The following is a 26675-nucleotide window of genomic DNA, read 5'->3' on the forward strand; positions in this document are numbered from 1 at the left end:
GATCCTTGAGATCTGTGAGGCGTTCCAGTACTTTCCTGCTTTCTGTTTTCCCTCATTAACTGCGTCAAGTGTGTCTTCGTTTGCAGGGATGGGGGGAGTTTCGGTGGTCGATGCAGCTTGGAGCGAGCTAATGAGAATATGCTAGACCATAATTACTTAAGTGCATGGAGGAGACTTGAACCATCTGTAAATAATCACTCGGTATAAGGCAGTTGAGAATTGCTTTATTTTTTATTTTTTTTTTTAAAAAAGGAAAGTAAACCAAACCCTGAAGCTGTCACAACCCGAGTCACTTCTGCCCTGTTCACGGGGCAGAGAAGCTGTTAAATGCATATCAGCAGAGTCTCTCTTTTGGGCAGAATTTAAGCAAAGGTTTAAAGGTAGGCRTGTATTTGAATGAAAATGAATTTGAGTCCGAGCCAGTGCTAGAAAGTCACCCGTGGTATTTGGGCATGCTATAGCGTAAAAAGCAACGTGTGATTGAGTGCCTTCAGTAAACGGCTCTCCTGTTGGTAGACGGGGCTTGTCGACACGCTTGGCTCGTCTAAAACTCTCCCGTTCTGCGCTCGTTCTGTAATTTCTTTAGTAACGTTCCTCATCTTTGTTTTCTTTAACAGCAATGTAAAGTTACGTAAGGACTGATCCTTCTCCTATTAAAAAATAAATTTCCTGTCAGATTTCCAAAAGAAAGCGGGTTCGAGATGGAGCAAGAAAAATCCTTGTGGAAGCAATGGAGTGGGAGTATTGTGCTTCCGCGAAAGCTGGGACTGCGGCGCACTGTCCAGTCAGCTTCTGCGCGCGTCAGTGAACGCCTCGCAGCCGTGGGAGGTTATGCTGTGGCGTTTACCTTACCGTTTTTTACCTTAAACTTATGAGACCCGTTTGTCGCAGGTGTTCCTACTAAGCAAGGCTTTCCAAAGGGAAGAGAGACCGAGAGGTGAAGATGCGGTGGGGGCTGGGGGAGTTTTTTGATTTAACCTCTAAAGGCAAAATTCTGTGTTCCTGCCTGGAGGAACCTCGCTGACGGTGCGTGTTGGAGAGGCCCCAAAGAGGGTTCCCGGATAATCCCGAGAGACCTGGCTTGAACGCGTAGCGATCTGGTTGCCCTCAGTCCTGAGCTGTGCCGAGTCCTGGATGTCGAGCCGGGCTCTGCCTCCCCTTCCCAGCGTGACTTCAGGCAAATTWCCTCTCGTGCCTCCATGTCCTTCCTCCTCGGCGAGGCGTCAGTAGTAACACGGTCTTACTTGGACGGGATGTTTCTAACGTTCAGCGCAGCCCTTGCGCGGCGCTGAAGCGAAGGCTCCGGGCCAGCACGTGCCCACCGACGGAAGAGGTCAGGTTTTAAATATTATGATAACAAAGCTCTTAGTTTTAATCTTCAGCAGCAAAACAGCTGTAGGATTGTTGTTCCTTTGCATTTATTGATCGGTTAGGCTCTGTTGTAGTCGCTGCGGGTCGGTGTTAAACTGGCTGTTTTTTCTGGACCGCTGGTGTATGGATGACCATAATCTGGAGACACCCAAGAGCTGCACAGACTGAAAAGCACTCAGCTTGGCCCCGGGGTCTGTGGAGGCGTCACTGCTCTGTCGCGTGTGCATTACATGCTGGATATATACATATATATGTATATATATATCTATAGTTTGGCATTGATGGAGCAGTAGCCATCTAACTGAAACTTGATGTTTCCCCTCCACACACACCAAAACGCTTTAACAGTGTTAAATGTGGTTCCAAGTCATTCAGATAAACATGCAAGTATTTAAAAATTTCCTTATATTTTGTGTTCCAAATACTTCTATTGACTTTTTTTAATACTTCGCTAAGTGCCTGAAGCTAAGCCTGAAAGTCTTCAGGATTGTGGCTTATGAAATTGTAGGCAAGATGTTTGCATGTACCCGTGAGTCTGTAAAAATAATTATATGCTATTGTTTTCCAGGTAACTCAGAGTTACTCTTGGTTGTAATGAAAAGAAGTAATGGCGTTATTCAAGAGGGTTTGTAGAGAAATGACTTCTAAGTTTGGCAGTTCTGGAGTACCACCAAACTCGGTACTCTCAACTGACAGTATTCACCGGGAACCCTGTGAAATTATCGTGAGCACTTTTTATTCCTTCTTTTGAAAAAAAATACATGAAAGAAGGATAAATTAAATAATATAGAGGATTGAAAGATTTAGAATGAAAACAGGGGACTGCATGTACTCTGCAAGAAGAAACCGCTTTTACTAAGGGTGACTATATAGGAGAAATACTGTGAGCAGAAATTACTGTTTGTATTGGGACTTGCCTATAGACTGGCTATGACAAATCCATTTATTTTAATTTGAACTTTTCTGCTAAGAACAGAAATGTCTGTGTGGGCAGTATATTCTACCTTAATGGTATGTTTTAGAATCCATCGTGTACCAGTGTAGGACTCTCTAAAGTGTATTTAAAATGCCAGTTTGCTTGGGAGGCTAAAATTTTCCAAAGCACATTTTGGAAAGAGCGTTCGGCTGTATCGCCCGAATGCGAGAGGCGGGCGTCCCGTGGCGCCGGCTRGCGCTGCTCGCCGAGGGCTGGCCGCAGACGCTGGCGGTGGTGGCCGAGCGGCGGTGGCCCGTGCCCGCCTGCGCCGACGGCCTCGCGTGGCTCGTCGGGGATGGCCACCGAGCAGCAGCCGGGCGGGAGGGTGGTCGGGGGCGCGACGGCCTGAGGGACCTCCAGGCTGACACGGAAAGCCGCGTTCGCCCGAGCTGTTGGAGCAGCCTTCCTGCGCGCGCGGGCGCAGCTCGGGAGGAGGCGACACGGCTGATCCGGACCTGCCGTTCAGCCTGATGATTTCACGGTCTGCGTRTTGCTCGCGTCCGTTTTCAAGTCGGAGCAGATGCGTTTCTGCGGTGTTAGTATTTTCGGAAAGAAAGCAGTTCTGCTATTTTGTTTTAGCTATAAATATTGTAGGTGAAAAATGAAATTTCATGGAAGTATTAAATGTAGATCTTAACGTATTAAARTGAAGTTATCTTAAAGCAACTTTTGCTGAGAAAATAATGTCATGGAATTCTATTCCTGTAGCCAAAATAAGAGGAATATTTTTCATCTGCTTTGTAAAATTACAGAGGCTTTAKCTGTGAAGAGTTATGCTTAGAGGAAAAAAAAGTCAAAAAATGAAAAAAGCAATATTGTAGACTGATTATCATATCAGCTGTGAACTGCAGACTGTCAGAACATCTTGTTCCTTTCATATAGGCAGATAACTTTTTGTGAAAACTTTCCAGAAGAGTGGTATTTTAACATTAACTTTCTCACATGCAGGCTGCAAATTCTGAAATCTGGATGATAACTAAAAGAACAGTGGTAATACTTACATAGTACAGATAGAATTATTTTCTATAAGGAAAAGGAAAAAAAATAGGAGTAGGAGTCTTTGGTAAGATTTCCAACTGCTTRCTGTACATTCTCTGTGAAAGGCAATCTTTCTCTAATGGGGCTGAGTTGTAATTAGAAATTGGTTTGTTATTTAATGCATAAAAATAAATATAATTGATACGCATTTGTTATTTCATATCCCTTTYCTTCAAGGTAAGGTTAGGACCTTTAGTTTTTGGTTGTTCCTTGACATAGATTGAAGAGGTAGCTCTGTGTAAGTCAATTTTTATTCACCTAGAATTTAGAAGTAATTCCATTCTGGCCATCCCACAGATGCATCTTTGTGGAATCTCATGCTGAATATAAGGTTTTTGCAAGATACTAATGTGTAAGTAGTATAGGCTTTTTGGTATATAAATGRCTGTGATTGATGGTGTCATGGTTTTTAGCCCTTGCAGTGCAGGGAAAGAAATTGGCCTGTATTCATGATTCTGCGACCTATATTTTCGCATGATCTCTGTCTGTCAGCTTAATTTAAGACCATACTCTAGCAACTCCTAAATAAACAAATAATTTCTAATTTTAYGACTCTCAAAACTAGGAGTTATTTGAATGTTCTAAAAGAAACTGAGATTACTGTAGGTTTATAGATTTGAATTGTTCCAGCTTCCTTTTTCTTTGCTTTGTTGTTAACACAATATTGCTAGTTGGAAGAGAACTCGGTCTAAAGAAAAGCTTGAAACGGACCAAAGATGTCTTTAGCATAACATTAAAAGATATAATAATTCAGAAAAGGTGAAATTCCAAGAAGGACAAGTATTAAATACTTTTCAAAAATGTGGTATGTATGGGAGTAGTGAGTGCATAGTTTCATTTGCATGTATCTCTGTCCAGAAAGAAAATCATTCTTATTAGTATAAGGTGTATTGTATTGATATAAGCACTTGGCATTAACAAAATATTTATAAAAAAAATACAACATAYGTAAATAGAAATACATACCCTTGCCAAATATCTTAGCCCTGACTTTTCCTGTTGTACCACTAAAGATCACAGAAAGAGATTTTCTGCTGAAAGAATTGGTAAGGATGCTAGGGGCTTGGGTGGTTGGAGAAAATTTGCCTCTTGCCAAAAATGATTTATGCTTCTACCAGTTTATCCATATTGCCCTTCCATACCTCTGCTGCCAACAAAAATGAGTGAATTTTGGCCTGGAAATGAGAAGCAAGTTTCAGAGTTCAAAAGGAAAAATGGTTCAGTGCAAACCTTTGATAGGAATTGGGGGCAAAAAAGCTTTAAAATTTTTATACTTTGAAAGTTTTAAAGTGAAGGTAGATGAATCATGAACAGGATTGCATGACATGGTTATCTCTGACAACAGATAACTGGATTTGCGTCTTTTTTTAGTTTGCTTGTAAAACCTGTTTCTCATTAACCACTTGTAGGGTTCTTTGTTGCTAATTTATTCTGAACAGTTGCTTAATAGGTACCAAAGTCTATACAGGTGTTAGTGATACTTCTCCCAAACATGTCTTGGAAAAATGAACTCAATGTATTGCAGAGGAATTGCTTAAGTATTTACTTCTTCCACCGTTAAAACTCTAATACACAGTTGAGCAGGAATTGGTTAAGAGGAGCAACATTCTTCCCGTGAATGTTTTGTTGAGTGTGTGTTAATACTGAAGTGGAGCCCAAAGCTCAGATCCTAATAAGAAATTCTACAAAATAATCAAATTTCAATGGAATTTTTGTTCTGCTTGGTACTAAGCTTTCCTGTGCTTATGTCAGCTCTGAGTTTGCTAGAAGGGTTGGGGGAGAGTGGTCTTTCAAAGATTAAGTGAGATGGKATCTCAGGATCTTTGGAGAATCTGACTGCTTGATTGCAGTTCAGGAGCTTGTTAGTGTGTTTGGTAGTTAAAATCTTCAGAAGACTTCTTCCCAGCTTAGGTTGAATTTAGAGATAAAGATTTATGATCATTAGAAGTTCCTATACTACACAATGAAAATTCCTGCCCTTTAGTATTTGATGCTGAAAGAGAACAGATTACACCTGCATTAGGGAAGTTTTCTTGCATTGCTAGCTAGAGAGGATTATTTTTATTTTTTGAGAATATAAGGTTGTTCGTTGCATTTGAGTATTTGTGTCTGGTGTAGTCAGCATTTATTGGTGTTTTTTCTTTTCCTCTGTTTCAGCACCCAAAGACAATGAAGAACGTGTATTCCGGGAACGTATGCGCCCCAGAAAGCGCCAGGGTGCTGTGCGACGCAGGGTACACCAGGTTAATGGACACAAGTTTATGGCCACCTATCTTAGACAGCCAACATATTGTTCRCACTGCAGAGATTTTATATGGTATGAAGTAACTTTAACTTGGCTTTCTTCTTCAACTGTGAATTGAAGAGTTAATATAACACCCTGTTTTACTGAAGTATAAATGGAACAGAGTACTATTTTTTTTCCTTTTTACTTTAATATTAAGCTGTCATCAGTTTTGCAAACAATAATAGAAGACTGTCAGACTTTCATTATGAATGTTATAATTTGCTGTGTTAGTGTTTTTTTTCCTCTCAGCCACAAAGTTCAATCTCTTCCTGTCTAGTACCACCATAAATTGTAGGTAGACAGCCAGTCTGCTGCCCTGTAGGTGCCTATGTGTAGCTTTCGACCTAGTATTAGACCTTTCCATTTTGCCAAGATGCCTGAATTCTTGTTTAGGCACTTAAGCGTCACTGTCTTCTTCCTTGGAAATACCAAGCTCCTCTACACCTTACTAAAGTTAATGGAAGATGAGAATATTGGACTTTTAACGATGTGTTTTTTTGGGTGTTAATTCTACAAGGTCTTTGTTATTGCCATGTACACTAAGAACACTCTTTCATGAAAAATTTACATGAAGTTTGAGTAGACCTTTTTCAGGTAGGGAAAAGGGGTGGAGGCATTCATTTTTCAGTGATTTCTCAGTAATTTTATTCATGTTTCCCAATGTTACCCAGACACACTCAATTGCACCTTAATAAATCTAAGATCTGATCTGATCCATAATTATTATTTCCTAAGAGTGTGTAGTAGTGAATCAGTCTTTCTTAACATGGAACRGGCTGAATGACATTGTACATGAAGTCAATTATATTCCTGTAAGAAATGTGGGCAGGTTAGGCTTTAGGCTGGCCAAGTTTTTCTCAAGTAACAATAGTGGCAAATGCAATCTTCCTCACTTTCTCTATTTAGAGACCAACTTAATGACCATTTTACTAGCTTGTGGCTTTTTTTTTTTATGGCAAATATGTCTGTACTTCTGAAACCCTTCATGACTTGTGTCTTCCAACCTGTTATCTCTTAGGAGCCAAAATGTGATTCCTGCTTTGAACTGATCTCAGWCAAGGAATACAGTTATCAAATTGTTGATTACAGGAATTCTATTCTATTAAAAGAATTATATTCTTTTAAACTTGTGTGTGTCCAGTAAAGAGAGGGTGAAAAAATGTAATTTTAAAATTTATATGTTCTACATTTTCTAAAACACTTTATTTTATTTTCAGGGGTGTAATAGGCAAACAGGGATACCAATGTCAAGGTAAGAGGAAAGGGTACAGTAGGAAGTTTGAATTTGTGTATTATATTATAATATATAATTAATACATTTTATATGTACAAAGACGAGGCTTTAGCACAAGACTGCAGGTCTGAACGTGTTGATCTGACCAAAGATTCAGTCTTTACGGTAAGTCACAATAAGATTTTCAAAACTGTAGTTCTTGGGCACAGCATATTAAGTAGTAGCAAAATTAACATCTCTGAACAGCAGATCCTAGTTATCTCTTGGTGTACAGCTGACTTGAGGCAGTTCTGGTGATGCTGGTTTCTTGTTTTTTTCTCTTCTTGCATTTTAAAATTGTGAAGTATTTCTTCTCCTTAAGATTCCTCTCTGAAAATGTCAGGTAGTTGCAAAGACTGTAATTAAATTGATGAGATAATTATAGAGGTCATCATTAGAGAAGGTAATAGCTAAGACTGCCAAAATSCTTCATTTTCAACTCTCAATTTCTTATACTCTTAATTTTTCTATTCAGTCACCTATTGAGATGAAGTTTTCTGTCTAATTCTCATTTGACCCGAGTACAAATCATCAAGTTAGTGATGATTTTTMTGTTATGAGAGACTTGATGAAATCGCATAAGTAAATAAATGCAAATAATAAGAATTACTTTATTAACACTCAGCAGCAATTTCCCGAGTTCCATATTTTTATCTCAACAGTGGCCAAAGCTAGAGGAAAATAAAATTCATTATTTCACCRTAGAGTAGTTTTTTTTCAGGAGTTAGTGACCTTGAATCCCTCAATGTGATAGCCCTTATAATTTTTAATCTAATATCTCACATCTGCAAATGTCATTCATTCATTAGGTAATCAGTATGAATATTGACAAAGCATTGTTTCCTCATGAAATACCTGTTCTGTTGTCAACTTACAACAATATGCTATAAAAGAAATATAAAATTTAATTTATTCTATTCTCTGAATTTTATAATGAATTGTCTTTGTGTCTCTGTTCCTCTGGAAGCTCTTCAGACAGAAATTATTTTTACCTATGTGTGGAAATTATGGACTATATCAGAGAAATAATTATTACTACGTAAGAATGAGAAAACTACAGTTAGTGCTTTAAAAGGTGATTTATAGTTTTACATAAGATTTTGACTTTAGTTCTCTTACAATGCACTGGTCTTACAAAAATGCGTGTCTTCTGCCTTTGTAAACCAGACTTAGAGCTCCCCACACCAGCAGTTGCTTTCAGGGACTCTTTCATGTCCCAGTGTTGCTGGTCTTTGGACTTCAAGCTTTTACTTTAAAATCAGTCTTCATGAAAACTCATTCTTTTATCTGTTCTTTGTTTATAGTTTGCACTTGCGTAGTCCACAAGAGATGCCATGAACTTATAATAACGAAGTGTGCTGGCTTAAAGAAGCAGGAAACTCATGATGAGGTAAATATTTATAAAATAAATGTTCCAGATAAAACTATTTCTTTCATCTGTTCAAATTAGCACGGTCTCCTCCATTTAATCAATAAACGTTACAGAGGGTTGTTGTGCCTTCTGATCTTTTGATCTTTTTGTAAAGTAGCATTCACTTTCTAATGATAGATTACCAAATCAGTTTCATTTACATGGAAATTATTGTAAAGCAGTTTATTTTAGTTAGTAAACTTTTTATAACATCTGAATGCTCTGTTAAAGTTTCAGTGAGTTCCATCTCTATCTTTTCATTTTTAACCTTCTCCATTTCTGAGTTAGATGAGCTTTGTCATTTTAATTCAAAAGAATCAGGATCAGACCCTTTATCCCTTAACTGCATTTTGTGTGGCTGAGTCAGTAGCAGAGGATAGTATATGGAATATGCTTGGGTATCTTTTATCAACCTTAAAGACTACCCAGAAATTGTTCACCAAAGCTCACCTCAACAAAGACCGCATCCAAGCTGTCCAAAAGTAGAACAAAAGCCATGTGTGCATTGAAGAACACCCATGGCCACTATATAACAAGACAGTAGGGATAACACAAGGTACTGCATAGCTAACAGTTTTTTCAGCATAATTACTTCCTATCTTTAATAACCTTTTGTATATGAAGGGAATTAACTCAATATGGCCTTTATGATATTGTGCATTTATATAAATGAGGATATCACCTGAAAACTAAATGAGCTGCCTTTGGAACAGTACTCTCAGGGAGACAAATACATCTGCAAAGGACAGATACTTCACATCAGAATAGAAAACAAAGCAATCCGTTCACTTTGGTTAAAGGCCTGTCTCAGCTAAGACGGCCTTTTAAGCTTGCTTAGTAAAAGCATGCTAATTTCTCTAGACAGTGGGACACCRGGGACTAATGTGACTACAGTCATACTGAGCTTATTCAGACTGCTCGGCCATAATGTCTTAAGTATTTTTGTGTAGCTGGGTTGACAGGAGAGAGCTGGGGGGGGGTTGCTTTTTACAATGTAATTCCTCAGCTGTAGCCAGTGAATGCCCTATCTTATAGGGAAGTTGTTTGCTTGTTTGTTTTATTGGAAAAGCTAATCAAAGCTCATTATCCTCACGATCCTGTTCTGTTTTATGTGACAAGGCCCTACTATCTTTCACTGTCTTTCACTATAGGATTAGCTAAGATAAAAGAAAAAGTACAGAAAAAAATTGCAGAAAAAGTACATTTCTGTGGCTTTTTTTTTTTTTTAATTCTACAGTTATAGGTGTGGAAAAGCATAGTAAGGGGTTAGAGCTGTGTGCAGAGCCACTATTGCAACTTTGATATGACTTTGTGTAGACACTTAAGAGATCCCATTCTTCCCATGCAATTCACTGTTGTTTTTCATACTAGCAGCACTCCTGAGTATCTGGTTTACAACCAAGAAGTATTGTATTTTAAGTCTGACAGTTGATCTCTCGCATAGAATTGTGATACAGGACTGTATCTGGCTAGTCCTGTTTTTGAGTAGTACCCAGTGCCACAGGAAGATATAAAATCTTGCATAGGTTTATATTCCCAGGCTCCAGACTGGTGGGAGCTTGTACAGTTTGCTGATGCAATGCTCTCATTGTTTGGAAGGGGTACTAGATCACTGGAGGGAAGCCAGCGGTAATGGGAAAGGAAAGGAAAAACATCAAAATAAATCTCTTGCTATACAGTGGCCATATAAAAACTTATCAAGGACATCCTTTAAATAGTAAGTAATCATACCTTTGAGTCCCTGAATGTAACAATTTCTTTTTATCATTTTCATAACCTAAAAAACAGTGGAATGTGAAAAAGTAATGGGTTGCAATATATTTCTCTTTCTTAGTCCTATATTAGCTCTRCCTCCTGCTCCTAAAACAATTGGGAGTGACTTCCTTGCCTTCCACATTAACAGATCTTTCCTGATAACTATGAATTTGTTTTTCCCAGAAGTACTAGGAAGCAGACATTAGTCTTTATCTCTTGGACAACAGCAGCCCTTCCCCTTCTTTCCCCAAATGAAATAGTGAGAACTCTTGGGCTGGACCATAGGTAATAAAAATATCATCATTTGAGCACAGACTTATTTCATCTGATCTAAATTCTGTGGGGTTTCAAAGCATAACAGGGCCTCAGTGTACACTGATTATGAAGAGATTAATTAAAATGAAATATGCCATGCTTTCCTTTTTTCAGCAAGTGGGATCCCAGCGTTTTAGTGTCAACATGCCTCACAAGTTCAGCATTCACAATTACAAAGTGCCCACCTTCTGTGACCACTGTGGTTCATTGCTCTGGGGTCTTTTGAGACAAGGTTTACAATGCAAAGGTAAGGATGACATAAAATTGACATAAAGTTGACATAAAATTAGGAGCATGACAATTTACATCCCATCAGCTTGTACGCCTTCTGTGTTTTCAGGGTTGTAGTGGTGGTTGTTAAACTTCTGAAACCATTATTCCAATAGGACGCCTTATACACTACTACTTTACGCTGCTTTTTTCCTTTAATGTCATCTTCAAAAATGACTGTATGTATTGAAGGCTAGGCAGAACGAATGTTGTACCATATCCAGAAGATGAAATATTTCTATATATCTAGCTAATCATGCTTTGTGATAGTCTGCCTAGCTCCTGAATTCAGAAAGGAAATGATTCATTACATTCTGTATGTAGCTTGTGGACTATATRTCCTGAACTGTGTATGACATTTCAGAAGGAGACCAGCAGAAACTCTTGCATACATATTTCCTTGTTTCAAACTGAGATATATATTCTAAAATGGGAAGAAAACAGTACACACACTTGCAAAGAAATGTAATGTTTTTAAATAATGAATAAAATGCTGTAATTAGTGCAGATTTGTGAATGATGTCTTGAAGGTTGTATCAGATCCTTAAGAAGTAATACCTGATGGAATGATAAACATTTTCAAATTRTGACACCTTTATGATGGGTAGATTCATCTTCATAAATATAAAAAAGACATTATGTGCTCTTCTAAGGGGCAGAAACATTGAGTCATGCGTATAGAAAACCCTGTAATCTATTAATAAAATTTATCTTCTGCAGTTATTCGAGATAAGACGTAATTATAGATGAATTATTTGTGGCTTCGTATTTCAAGTCACAAATTGCTGACCAGCAAGGGAAAGAAGAAGGTTGTCTCAAGGCAAAATGATACATGATAAAGAGCTTTCTGAAGTTTAAGCCTTCCCCTGTAGTTTTGCTAGTGCTTAGTGATTTGTCAGATTCTAAATACTGTTACTTTACTATTATTAAGGATTTTGTTCAAAAGCTGTCTTAATTATAGTGGAGCTATATTCAGAGAAGATTTTTCAATTAAACCTGATTCTTTTGCTCTTTAATTTTTAATCAAAGCTATAGTATCTCTCTGCTTGATCTGCGAATATATTAGTTCAATATCATATTCCCTCTCAAGTACCATACTGGCTCATTTTCTGTGGACTGTAGGAAATAATGTAGGTCACATTTATGAATCTACAGTGTCGGAGATGCGTGTCGGAGATGCARTATTTCAGAGAGCTTATGTTGCTTTCTATGTGGTCATAAAATTTGTACCTAYAAAATATGATACAGTCTGCATGAAATCTGGAACTCATCCAAGCTAGAAATGATTTGTTTTCTCTCTTGACAAGTGTTGACCAATGCTCCTTTCTTCAGCAATGTACTTGCATGTCCGGTGCTCTAGCATCATGAGAAGTGTATTCCAGAGAATTATTCTTGCATTTTTTYGCTGCTTATTCCTGTACTTCTTTTTATAAAACATTTGCATGGAGTTAGAGTACACAAAATTTTCCTGCTTTCTTTATTTCAAGCAGTTTGGTTCCTTTATTTCTGCTATTATGGGTCTTAAGTCAAATATTTAACTTGCCACTAAGCTTTGCCTGGAAAATACGATGTATAGCAATTTCTTCTTGCCGTTCTGCTGAGCAGAAAGATACTTGTAAATCAAAGGTGCCTGCTTTCTGAAATGCTTATGGTTACTTCATAAATAATGCCAACATGCATGGCTGGTTTTAATCTCAGTTTTGTTTAAAACTCKGTTGAAACCTTTCTTGATTAACAATATAAAGAAATATCACTTTATAAATACATACCTTTTTTGATTTCTTTTTTTTTTTGGTCTAATGAAAGTAGTGAAGTGAGAAAATTGACTGAATGTTAATATAGTACTTTATTACACTTGGGAGTTTTGCTTTCTTTATGCCTTGTTCCACAAGAGGGCAGTGAAGGCTAAGATAAAAATGTATTCTCTGGCTCCTAAGAAAATTATTCTCTGCTATTTGTAATGGATCAGATGTGTTCTCTCCCACAGCTGGAAGCAATGTAACTTTTTTCCCCCAACTAATATGCTAGCGAAGGCATTTAAGAGAAAGACCTTAGCAAATAGATTGTGATCTGAAGACAGAGGCTTTTGATAGTGCCATAGACTTCTAATAAAACACTCTTGATTTTATGCCTGATTACAGTGGGAGTTAATCTTCTTGAGTAAAATCAAGTAAGAGGTGTTAATATATGAAAGACTTATGTTGCTCTGACAGACTGAGAGCGGTGAATGGTTAAAATCTGAGCTCTGAAGGTGTTTTTCCAGTTCAAATTCTGTTTAAGATTTGCAGAATCATTAGAGGTTTTCTTTGGTTTCTGTATCTGCTCTTGGGACAGTCTGAAGCCACTGTTCTATATTTCCATAGCAAAAGACTGATAACCAGGTTAACCATTTTATATTTCCATTCAGTGCCATTGTAAACCCAGCTAAATATTTTTCTACCGGAATTGTGTTTGAAAAAGGTATTGTTAGGTCCAATGAAGTCTGTTCTAAGTAAGACAAAATGCATGCTGAGGTAATATTTAATTTACTTAAGTTTTTTTTTTTTTCTGATGCATTTCACTGCAGTTTGCAAGATGAATGTACATCGACGCTGTGAAACAAATGTGGCACCAAACTGCGGAGTGGATGCTAGAGGCATAGCTAAAGTTCTTGCAGATCTTGGAGTCACTCCAGATAAGATTACTAATAGTGGGCAGAGAAGGAAAAAGGTAATTTAACTACTTGGTGTCATATAAAAAATGAGATCAGCCTTACTTCACTGTAACTTTAATAGGTGGGGCAGAATCTCACCCACTTGTGCAAGAATTTTTTTTGAAATCAGGGCAGGACTAAGATTTTGGCTCTTGATTTTTAAGCGCAGATCATCTATTCTGAACTTCATTGTGAAATTTATTTTGATTTAGTAGTGTTTTGCAAACCTGGAGACTATACAGCTTGGAAAGATTTACTGTTTTTAGTTGAGGAAGAAGATTTGACAGAAAGACAAGGTCTGGCACAACTGTTTGTAAGAACATAAATGACTATCTGTCTCAGAATTGGTGTGGTAGTTGATTGGTTGAGACATTATACCACTCSATGATGTTGTTCATATATGCTGATAAATGACCTCTCATAAAGAGGAACTGTTTACCAGATGGTAGTTCCAGATTTAATTGGATCCAGAGTTATCATTCCTGTTATAGGAAGAACTAGGCTGCTGTTCTTGGAACAGAAAGTGTAGGTCACCTCAGGTACATCCAAAGTTGTTGGAACTGTTCTGATTTCATAATGTGTATCCTGGATCAGAATTTGACCACACTTTCTATCTGTGTTTGTATGGTTGTAACAACAGAACCATTGTTTTTACTTTCAGAAATAGATATATTTTACCATATTTTTATAAAATATTGTCTCTTTTTTCTGCTGTAGCTTCATTTTCCTGGTTATTGCACCCTTGGCCCCCATACACTCCTTGAAAATAATACAGAAACATAGAAAACTCAGAAACAAATAAATTTAACTGTGACACCTGAGAAAGCAAATTGCAACGTTCTTATTGTATTAGTTAGTTTGCAGTGCTTGCTCATATTTGGTGTAGCTAAATATGTTTACCAGACAGATTTCTACACAGGTTCAGGGTGGCTATTCCAAAACTTTCCTGCTTACTGAGTATGGTTATTACATTTTATTAATCTTAAGAACTTACATTTTTTGAATTTCTGGCTCTTTCTCTGTTTATATTCTGGACAGTGTTTGAAGAGATGCCATGTGTTGTATGAGTTGAGGTCCAGTCAGTGAGATTCATCAAGGCTAGAACATCTTCAGTTTCCTTCATACTTTCTCCTTGTGAATTAATGTTGTTAAATTAAATTTCATCTTGGCACTCTGCTGTGGAGGATCTCATTGCTGAGTACCCCTTTTGGAATTGTTCTTAGCTGATTGCAGGTGCAGAGACTCAGCAACAAGTTCCTGGAACCGCATCAACAGAAGATGATAGGTCAAAGTCAGCACCAACTTCTCCATGTGATCAAGGTTTAATATCTTTTCTTATTTCCTGACTGATATRTATTGTCTTAATATCCTTGACTATGAGGAGTAAAATTGCTATTGCAATCAGCTGCAGCTTTTGTAGATTCAAATCAAGCAAGCAGTTACCACCAAAATATGGAGCATCAACTATGAAAGTTATGAAATGTGAAAATCTTTTAAAAAGGCCTACTTCTTGTTTCATTTAGACCTGTAAAATTAAATGACTTTCCAAGTAAAAATTATAAAACTGTCATTTTAACATATTGCTAATTTTACTGAATGAGTCTTTGCTTCACTAAATGCCTTTGCATAAGGAGAATATATTTTTCATCGTAAGCGTAAGAGCATTTTTAGATAGTACCATGGATTCGGAGCAAGCCTTTATTTATCTGAAGGATAGTTAATAAGTTTTTGAGATGAAACTGTCTTCTTGCAATTCCTTGTTGAAGATTTGTGAAAATAACAACTTCCGTCTGATTAGGCTATGTTAGAATGTCTGTGTGGTATTTAGAGATGAAGATACAAAGATAGGAAGATGGTTTTATGAAGATAAAACCATATTTTTTGTCAGTCATTCTTTTCATGCATTCATTCTGATACAAATATTGTAACTCCCAATGATATGACCTGGTTTTATGAAACTGACTGACAGAATGCGTATGTTAGCAGCGCTTTTACAATCTGCTCTGCTGTATGTTTTTTAAAAATCAGATAGTGTGTGAGATATCTTTGTGTATTATCCTGTATATACCGTAGTGTATGAAAAATCTTCTTTACATCAGGAGATATGAAGGCACATACTTTTGTGTCAAATTCTTGGCAAATTATTTACAGCTGAGAGATTTCTCACCCTTATTTTGAGGGGGAAAAAGCTTCCAAAGCTCCATGACAATACTTACTGTAAGTCTCTAAGCCCAGATTTAATCTTAAGTTTTCAGCCCTTTGGTTTCACAAACAACTTTTTGGTTAAATAATATTTTGGGAGTATCTAAAGTTTTGATTCGATTTAATTTCTATTTAAATTCTATTTAAATTTCACCAATTTCAATTTTGTAGTTGGTCAGGAAAGTTGTTGCTTCTAAGGCCATAAGGAGGAAGCACTATGTAAGATCCCGAGGCAGTCACTGAGGTTCGCTGGAACTCACTGTGCTTAACCTTTAGAAAGCTTCAGAACCATTTAGCAGGTCTACAATTGCTCCTTGAAGCAGCACTCTTAGGTGGCCAAATATGTTATTGATGGGCATCTGATAAGAACTGGAGTTGAGTAAGATGCTCCGTGCACATTGACTTCAAGTAGGACTGGGACACCCAACTATTCTTTGAACTTTTCAAGATAGAACTATTAAATACTTAAGCAGGAAGATGAGTAAGTGCTTCAGGAAGACAGGTGTATCAGTGTAAAACGAAGTGCTTCTCTGTGGTGCAAGAATGCCCCAAAATCCCTGAAACAACTATTTGGCTATTACTCTGACCTATCTTTCAAGCTTTGGATGTGTCATTCTTTTAGGATCTTTTTAAAAGGCCACCCTTCCTGTAACAGCAGGTTCTTGGCTGGTTACCGTGAGGTGGAGAAGTAGTTTGTTAAATATGTAGTCTTAGCCACAGAATGCACTACACAGCATTCGTGAATGCTGGTTAGAGAAGATGGGAGGGAGATGCAAGATGGATGTCCCCACCCAAAACTGATATGGAACAAACAAAGCCTGGTTTTCTAATGTTTAGTTAAAGTGAATGCTTTTCCTCACATTTCCACAGAAATCAAAGAGCTGGAAAACAACATTAGGAAAGCATTATCATTTGACAATCGGGGAGAGGAGCACAGGGCAACAGCTACAACATCGACAGACAACCAGCTTAATAAATCTGGGGAGAATGGTGAAAATGGGGAGCTCAAACAAGCCCAGACCAAGCGAATAGGCCTTGAAGAGTTCAACTTCATCAAAGTATTAGGGAAGGGCAGCTTTGGCAAGGTGGGTAGCRTTTTCTTTTTGGTGCGCAGGTTATTTTTGACTGTTCTGCTTTGAAAATATTCGTACTACTATTCAGAAAATGCTTCCACCCTAATGGTTTCCTTCCATTCTTTACCCACTGGGTAAAAACAGCTTTTATTGTGAACATCAGCCTGCTGATCAATGCAATTTTCTGCACTTTAGGTCATTATGGTAACCAAGGTCAAGCATTTTGAAATGAGATGTCGATATTTCACTGTTTCAGGGTATTGATAATGAAGTGAAGAATATACACAGTGTTCTGCAAGGTGTATAGCAGTGGTGAAGCAGGAAAAAGGAGCCTAGGAGTTCATTCGCTCTCTAGATAATATCCAATTCAAATTTACTCACTTCACAGAACAATTTATGTGTGTTTGTTTTTCCTCGGTGGRTGTGCTAAGTGCTGGAGGAGGCAGAACTCAGACATTTCCACTCAGATCTGACGAGCAGGAGAAGCTTAGAGAGATGCTGAAAACGCTATGTATGCCGCAAAGATATAATTCACCAAATACCTTCCCACAATAGGGAATTGATGAGGGTGGAGCAGAGTATAGGACTTAAACCTTAAACAATAATAACAGTTAAAATCAACAACTTTGAAAGTGCCAGAGTTGTGTGTGTGGTTGTATATCATTATGTTCATCATACACAAATACCTACCAAAAATGGGAAATAAATTAATATTTTTACTAACCTACTTATTTTATTGGTTTTTAAAATCTCATTAATAGGCATTCATTAAGATGTTTCTAAAAATGAGATGAAAAAATTTTATCCTCTGCATTCTTAACTAACAGATAAACTAGACACAGCTTTTCTCAAATCTAATGCCTGCTGAAGGTATCTTTTTCTAAAATTACATTACTTAATTATATAGAACATGCAGTTTCATCCARACATGTATGTAATTATCATTCCACTGTTATTTTTAAATTTCTTTATATTTCTAATATATTTAAACACATATGTTACCCTGTATTTGTGATATGTTATGCTTATATAAACAGAATTTCTGTTTGTTTCAGGTCATGTTAGCTGAGCTAAAAGGTAAAGATGAAGTGTATGCAGTGAAAGTCTTGAAGAAAGATGTTATTCTTCAAGATGATGATGTAGATTGTACAATGACAGAAAAGAGAATTCTGGCATTAGCACGGAAACATCCATACCTAACACAACTTTACTGCTGCTTCCAGACAAAGGTAAGCTCCGTGAACCTTTTCCCAATCTGCATGCAAGGAACAGTATTAGCTTATTAGCTGTTTCCAGAATGAAGGACAGCAACACAAAAAGTACAGCAGTATTTCTAAGACATTCCTGAGATGATTCTGACATTTCAGCATTTCAATAGGTTTGAGTCGGAGTGCTAACTGTTGTTAAATAGCATAAATACTATTACCATGTAAGTGCCAGGAGATGGCAGTAAATAAGTTTTTAAAAAAAAACACGCAACAAAATATGGGGGAAAAAAGAAGCTACAGAGGTGCCATTTTCTGGGTTTCCGGTGTACGTTAATAGGCTGTATCATTTGTTGAGCGAGGCACAAATGTTAACCGCCGTTATTCAGAGAAAAGATTCTGAGATGATCACAGAAATGCTGCTCTCGTTAATTCCATCAGAAATAGGATTATGGCAGAACAGTCATCTTGTCAATTTTCTTGTGCTGTGTGGTGTATAAAATATTAAGAAAAGAAACAGGTATGTTGTTTTTCAAATAAAGTTCCTGTAATGGTAATGYCCTGCATGGGCTTGAACAGCAGGCAGAAAGCGCTGAAAATAAGATCCTATTCCCACGGTATGTTTCTTGTTGGGAATCTTTCATGTAGAATTCCTCTTTGTAGCACACATTATATATTTACTACTTAATGTAAACACGTTTGGATGGTGCAGCTGACTGTCTGGGATTTCAGAACCTAATCAGTCTAAGTGCTTGAGACCAGTTGTGCTCACAAACTTATTTCTGTTCTTTTTAGCCCCTTATTTCTCTCATCTTTCAGCAGAGCTGACAGTTTTTTATCTGTTATTTATAAGTCACCTGATTGTCCATAAAGCTTTATGAACAAAAAAATACACGATCTGCATCTGTCTTGCTAGACATATCAATTCTATACTRTTGAATTTACTGAAACGTCCTTTATCTTTGAAGTGCCTGATAAAATGTTTACTATTTCAAAGTGCTACGGTTTCAGCTTTAGCCTACTGAACTAAATATGTCATTCAGTTCAGTTGGACTGATTTTTGACCTGTAGGGAGTAAGTTTAGATTTTGTGTATAAATAAATAGTATAAATGTACAATATAAATACTATAATTGAAAATAAGTTAATTTCCTTCACTTACCAATCAGTGTATAGATTCAAACTCTTGGGTTTATTTTTTTCAGATAGAGATGATATTTGAGCATTCAAGGCAATTTAACTGAAGCAGRAGTTTGGCAGATTAAATGAATAATGAATTTGGCCTATTGCATCAAATTAAGTGTTATTAATAGTATGCATGTGCACTCACACACACATGTATGTAAATATCTGTATATTGCTAACCAGTCAAACAGTATGTGATTGGCACAAATGAACAATTGCAGTAATGAAATACAYAGAATTACAAAAAAGCTGCAACTAAAAGATTTTTAAGCAGAGTTGTCAGAAAAGAAAAATATGACAGTGGGAAAGCCATAGGAAAAATGATTAATAAGATTAAGATTGTAATCTGTTCAAATATTCAAATATAAATATTTAAAGTGATTTTAAAGTTTTCAAAGTAACAAATGCRTTAGCTTTTTATATACTTTGAAGTTGACACAAAAAATAGCCCATGAAGGTATATAATAATCTTACATCTCCAATTTACATCTGTGAAGTACATTTCATTCATTCACACTTTATTTTAATTTTAATATATATGTGAACATATAATTTAAATGTTTTAAAGTATTATTTTAAAAGATAGTATTGTAAATGCGCATATTATTTAAAACAAAGAAAGTGATAGGAAAATAGTACTTGGGGTGAGGGATAAACTTTGTGAACAGAGAGGGATCTCCAGGACTGAAGCAGGCCACACTCCCTGAAATGTAAATAAATGTATCAGCAGCCTGACATGCATCATGTAGCAGAACATCAGTAAAGATTACTTTTACATGAAGTGAATTATGCCAGAAGGTTCTTCTGCTACTTCTCTGGTTTCCTGGACTTTYCTTTCCCTTTGTATTTCTCATTTGTTCTCCCCTCTTTTATATTGTGCTTTTTGTCTGAACCTCCGTACTTTCCAAAGCTATTTTTCAGAACAAGACATTCAGAAGTTCCTCTCACACCACCTTCCCTCTTCCCAGAGAAGCCATCTCTTGACCAGAGAAACGGAGTTTCTTCACTCTTGCAATGTAGTTTGTGGTTTTGCTTGAATTCAGATGAATTGATAGGTAATTAATTTTAGTAGTTAGAGTTATAAATAGTCCAAAATAGAGTTATAAACAGTCAAGAGACCCTTATCAAGCAAGCAAAACTATACCGTCTGATGGCCAATGAAATTAAAAGAACATAGTAGAAAAATTGGAGGATTTTTTGAGCATGGCCTATGAACAGTTTACAAAGAACTCTTAAAAAATATTTAAAAACAAATCTGTTCAAGCTCTAAATTTTTTGTGAATGTCAACAAATGAAAATCTACCAAGTAAATTAGTCATTGAATTATTTGCTCAGGTTCAGTGGAAAAACAGGTAGAAAAACTTGCTTGAACAAACATGGTCCATAGTAAAAATAGCTTTACTGAGACAAAGGTTATTGTATAATAGACTTTAAAATGTGTTTGACAGTAGTGTCTGGTTACTTAAGCTGCAATTGTATGCAGTACCATGGCTGGCTGCATTTTGCAGAACTAGTCCCTGAAGTGATCATGCTGCAATTAAATTTTACATTTCAAGTAGAACTTATTTGTCGTATACACCCTGACTTAATGGAAAGATTGACTCTGTATTCATTGCCAAAGCACTCACAGGTTGACTTTCTTTATGTGATAAGATTACCTGCTTTGCTCCTCTTGCACGAAGATAGAAATGTTTGAGTTTGACTTTATATATTACAGTGTTTTCCTTGAGTAATAAAATGAAGACACTGCAGAAAAGTTGCCTAATATGCTTTGTGCAGTAAGTATGGTTCACTACTACTTTATTTTCATAAAACAGACTTTTCATTAGTATCATTTTTTAAAATTATATCATCATCATCGTCAGGACAAATGAGAGATCCTACTTAAAATTATCTTGGAATGCAGAAATCATGCCAAATAATGACTAAAAAGAGCATACCTACGTACGCTAATGTGTTTTAGCCCTACATCTCTGAATTTACTTTTAGCAGTCTCATGCAGCTTCTTGTACAGATGAAAATCTGTACAAGCTTCTTGTACAGATGAAAATCTGCAAATTACAGATGTTGGGATCAAAAACAGTTTATGCATATCACTATTTTAAATATAAGAATAATTTCACTGAATTCAGGATTAGCTCTATAGTCTTAGCGTGGCCTCAATTCAGCAAAATATTTCTGTTCAAGTGAAAGCACATACTTTCACTTGATTAATCTCAAAGCTGTGCATGTTTTAAATTTTTCCTGAGTGTGACATGTGCTTTTCAGAAATRGAGCCTTCAACTGAAGTACAAAGAAAATTTTAAAACTCTTAATTTAGRAGTTCATTCCACCTCCTGTTCAATTAGCTCAGTAAGATGGGTATGTACTGAACAGGGAAAATGTAGAATTTCAGAACTGTGAAACATAGCCTTTTTTTCATGGGAAGTTCAGATGATACAAAAGGTAGGTATACCAGGCTTCACTTTGAGCCTCTTCCCTCACCGCATCAGCCTTCTTCGTAGTACTTACAATTTTATAGACCTCAACCCTATGATATATATGTATATACACCTTAGAACTTAGAATGAGTTATCCTAATAAATACTTCAGGAAGAAAATTTTTAAAGTATATAAGACTGTGAATGGTTTATTAGGATAATTCATTAGGAATTTAGGAAAATAGAGACCTGCTGCTTTAACATCTACTTTTTTTTTTATCCAACTTCCAGGAATTCATTAGATTTTGAGAATAATGCTCTACTGTACTTTAAGGATGACTACCTTCAACAAAATTGCTTTGTACACATACATGACCAAGTATAGAGTAGTTTCCATGTTGAAGACACCCATAACTTCTAAAGGACCATTAGCATTTGTATTTCTGTTACAGAAAACAATAATTTGAGTAAATGTTAGAAAAAATCAGGCAGGTTGCTAGAGACAGAATTATCGCACCCAGGAGAAGAGATTTTTTTTCCCTCCACGATGACTGTACGTTAAAAGCAGTATATGTATTTGTGTGCATAGTTCCTGCGCTGACCTGCACAACCATTAATTTTTTTGCCATGTTCCCATACTGTAAGTTTGCCACAGGATGGTGGCAGAACTGAAGGACACGGAGGGAGGGATTGGCATCATTTCCACCGTGTGGATCACTTAGCGGTTACGTTGTACCTGGCTGATTTACGACCACTTTAAGCTAGGCGGTGCGTGCTGTGGCTCGGGTACCATTCCTTTCTGTGCCTTTGTGCTGTGTCTAGCCCACTTTGAGTGTTGTTGGAAGGTTGTTGTTTATGAAAGTCTAATTTAGGAGATTTTGTGTCAGCTTCCGGCTGTCATGATGTGCCTTTATGATTTAGACATATCACTGAACCTCTTTCTGCCTGAGGCCTCCCTTTGTAAAAAAACAAGAGTAATCAGTCCTTCTGCTCATCGTTTGCATTTAAATGTTTCCCAGGAAGGTTTGAAAGTCCAGTAGTACAATATTACACTTGTGCATAAGGATCGATATGGAAAAGTGGACCATTGTAAAAGGTGTAAACTGGAGTTCATTTTTTTTAAGGAAGTGCTGTATTTTATTTGTTTAAGAAAATGTAGCGCGCCAAGAGGAAGGACATTATACCTTTTTTTAGTCATGACTTTTATTTGATTTAAGAAACATCTTAGTATGTGACCAAAACTCTCTTTGATAATGTAAAAGCAAGTTTTATTTCTTTTATGTGTGCCTGTTAAAAAAAAAAAAAAAAAAAAGAAAGAAAGAAAGAAAGAAAGAAAATATCCTGTGTAATAATAGCTCAGAGTAGTGCCATTTATGATATACAGTGCAAATTAACCTAACTCACTGGCCAGTGTTACATTCATCTGGGACTAATCAGAGCTTATAATCCATTTTATCTGGTATTCTTGTGCTTTCGTTGCTAAGCAGCTAAAGTCATTATGCAGATATTGCTATATGGGTGTAATCAGGTTAGCACAAGTTTGCATTACCTTTTATTACTGATTAGTGTCAAATTAGAACTTTTTAGGGCCCAATTCTGTTCATTATTATCCCTGCTGCAGTGGATTTGTACATGTGAGTCAAAAAGCTAAATTAGTCCTTGTATTTTCTCATGCTAAAATATTTTAATACGGTTTCAACACAAATCTATTGATTAAGATTTCATACCAGTAAGTGTTAAATGTGATACAATGTGGAATGAAATGGTAGGGAAGCACACTGCAATGTTATTAATGCAGTTTATATTGTGCTACCTTTTTATATACATTTATATTTATGAATTATATTTAAACTTTGTTTTAATACTTTATTTAAATATATTATATAAATTCTGTGCATTTGCATGTATAATAATAATTTTTTTTTACCTAGCTGATTCCAACAGGCAATTTACTTAAGAAATTAAAATGAATTGATATTCACTCATGCTTCAGAATATCTCATCAAGCACTAGCAGTTGGGAAGAATGATACAGGGCTCATGTATTGTACGTTACGAAGCCATGGAAATGTACTAAAATTTTGCAGAATGAGGTTTTTCAAGAATTTTTGGACTATGTATGTTAAATTTAGATATCCTATTGACAGCTACACATTGATTACTATCAGTGTCTTGTATAAAAGTAGACACTGTGGTCAAAAATAGTTGGAACGGTGAAGCTGATGATTAAATACTGTAATCATTGTGTCGCACACACATAAGCCCCTATTTCCAGCATGATGACCCCGTTTTGGGAAACTTGCTATTATGCTGCTCAGTTATTGCTAGCTGTTCCTGGAGGATTATTAAAGCCTGGTTAGCTCACTGAGGCTTCATTGTTCACATTAGTCCTTTTAGTGTTAAACTTCAAGTCAGGCTATCAGTGCAGTCCGACTCATCAAGGGCCCACAGGAGAAATTTCTGCTCCAGCACAGCGAAGGCATCAATCAGAAGAGTCTAAATGCTTCTCTTTCAAACGAGAAGGACTTTTATTTTGTGATGTTGCACCCAAACTGAACAGGACTCTTTCACACCCTCTCAAAGCTGGGGCTTGTTCCTAGTTTGCCTGTATGAAAGTGAGTGCTGCAGCTGCAGCTCTGCAGATTGCTTTGCTGTAACCGACTGCGGCCTCAACACCCCAGGAATAGCCCTGATTCAGCATCTGTGGCCAGGATTCAGTGTAACTACCGTAGTGAAATACAAGAGTGTGCATTAGAGGTGGTTGCAAYAGATGATGTGGAGTTTGCATTGATTTTATTTGCGCTGATCCTCGTGCCCGCGTATTAGGGTTTTAGCRTTAACTGTACCATCTCAGCAGTAGCCAAACCCCAAATTCAACTTCATGATTTTGTAGTAGATCTTATTCCTGRTGTGATCATGTGCAGACAAGAGGTTTTTCAAATAACAGGTGGAGCTAAGGTATGGGTCTTTTAGGTACTGTTTTCATATCTCTTGGGCAGATTAGCTGGAACTACATATTGCACACTTTTCCTCATGAGAAAAATTTGTTTCTCCAGTTGAGGCATGTCTAAGGGGAAGAATTTTCAGAATATCTACCAGATGCTTTGCCAGTAAGTTTCCTGGCAAGTCTGCCGTCTTGTATACCGTGCTTTAGCAGAGATCAGAGGAGTCAGGGATATTGTCATCCAAATAGGGCAATGGGGAAAGCAGACTTTGCGTAGGACTTGAGTAGACATGTCATTTACTGGTTCTGGAAAACCTCCATATAAATTTTGTAGTATGGCTGTTTTAACATCATGCTTGTTGATTCTTCATCTGCTATTCTTAATTTAACTTATCCTCATCCAGGAGGATACCTGAACAATGCTGCTTTAAATAAAATTCTTCAGGTTAAGGCTAGATTGTGGCTTTTAATTCAGCTTTGTCTTGGGAGAGAGTAGTGAGAAGAATATGGGTAATCCGTCTTGTAGCAGCAGCGCTTGCAAGAAATGTGCCTGATCAGTTTGCAGCAGGTCTAGCTGGCCAAAGTGAGGGAATACAGCTTCTCGCTCCCCCCGCCCTGTGCCTGGGATGGGACTGCGCTCAAGCAGTGCTGTGTCGTTAGCGGCCTCCTATTGCTTGGCCCTGCATGCACAGCACGCTGATCTATTAGCCGTTTGCCGCCTGGATCTGGCGTGTGTGGTTAAATAGGAATGGGAGAGAAGCTGAGCTGCGGGAAGCCTTCTCAGGAGGCACTCTCTTGCCACAGCCGTGTGCTGTGATACCTGGGGCTGGACAGCRTCCTCAGCCCCGGTGCAGGATCTCCTCTGTTTGGACAGTAGAGACCAGAGTACACGACCTCCGCGAACCCGCTGTCCCTGTGTGCTGGCATTCAGGCAGAGCAAAGTCCTCAGGACCTTGGGTGCTTTTTGTTGTATCTTATAGCCATATAGGGCTAGTCGCAATTCGCCTCTCTTGGGTTTGATATAAAAATGAATTTGTTATGACAAAGCCTGTCTTCAAAATAAGTGGAAACATAACGCTCACATGGTAGCTGTTGGGATTCCTTATTTAGGCTGGCTGGTTGTTTACGAATTAGTTGAAAAAAAAGCCTGTGATTGTGATCCCAAGTGATTGTGGGAGAACATTTTATGGTATGTTTGTTAGGTGTTGCTCTGACAAGTAAACAACTAACTCACCCCAGAGGAAGGCTCAGGAAAAAGGAAGCGGTACATAAAATTTGATTCTTCTGCAGCTTCTTTTCTGAATGCAGGAAATGATTCTCTTTGGGATTCATTTGGGCCRTTTAATACTTCTCTTTCTTTTTCGGTAACAACAGTAAGCTCAGTAAATGATAATTGTACGCTAGAGAATTTCACCATGGGAAAGAAATAGAATTTAAGAAGACTTGTTTTTCCATCTTCATTAAAATAGTCATTTTTTTTTTAGTGTGTGCTCAAAGAAGTAATAATTTTAATTTGTTTTATCTCACATTTTAAAATATTGTTATGGGCCAGAGTGAAAAATTTTAGTTTTGGCATAGTGTGTCTTCTGTACCATACACAAGGTGTATGGCAGACCAAACTTGGGTAACATATTATTTAAATTAGRCTTTATCTCTGCTTCTCAAAACTGCATCAGTAGCTTATTTTTATGCTGTTAAGGGCTATGTGAGAAGATTTGCCGGAATCCAATTTATGCCATTTTGTGTCAGTTTTGAAGCGTGTGAGTACTTCTAGCAGAAACACACAAACAAGCACACACTTTTCTTTCCTTTTTTCTTTCCTTTTTTCTTTTTCTTTCTTTCTTTCTTTTTTCTTTTTTTTTTTTTTTTTCCTGGCAGCAGGGTATGCTGTTGCCTAATTACAGATTACAGTGGGGTATGAGTAATGGTGCCTAGCCTACGTTCTCATGCTTGTGTGTGGTGAAACAGAATGATGTAAAGAACTTCTTTGTGGTCTCATACAAGGTGGGCCCTCAAAATGACGATAAGGAGTTTGATCCATATTTCCAACTTAGCAGTTAAGAGAAATGACTCTCTGGAAGAAAAAGCATTGTGTCATTTGTGTGCCTGTGATTCCCCACTGCCTCTAGAATAGGGCTGAAATCTTGTATACACAGTATATGCATCTTCCACTGATAGTGAGAAACAGCAAATGTAGGTCTGTAAAACATGGGTGGGTAAATTGTATCTCATCATTAATGCTTTAAATTTTCTTCTCCTT

The 26675-nt window shown here is 37.1% G+C and overlaps 1 protein-coding gene across 1 annotated transcript in view; it reads left to right on the forward strand.

Annotated features, from left to right (window-relative positions):
* PRKCE (protein kinase C epsilon) overlaps nt 1-26675 on the forward strand; it is a 295541-nt gene that overhangs the window by 178301 nt on the left and 90565 nt on the right. The window contains exons 3-10 of the mRNA XM_085315873.1: nt 5543-5702; nt 6890-6924; nt 8250-8335; nt 10541-10673; nt 13263-13405; nt 14612-14708; nt 16461-16675; nt 17719-17892. Of these exons, the coding sequence (XP_085171999.1) occupies nt 5543-5702; nt 6890-6924; nt 8250-8335; nt 10541-10673; nt 13263-13405; nt 14612-14708; nt 16461-16675; nt 17719-17892 (1043 nt within the window). The remainder of the gene's footprint in view (nt 1-5542; nt 5703-6889; nt 6925-8249; nt 8336-10540; nt 10674-13262; nt 13406-14611; nt 14709-16460; nt 16676-17718; nt 17893-26675) is intronic.

The sequence above is a fragment of the Rhea americana genome, unplaced genomic scaffold, assembly GCF_003343005.1.
Source record: "Rhea americana isolate MKP2758 unplaced genomic scaffold, rheAme1 scaffold_44, whole genome shotgun sequence".
NCBI lineage: Eukaryota > Metazoa > Chordata > Aves > Rheiformes > Rheidae > Rhea > Rhea americana.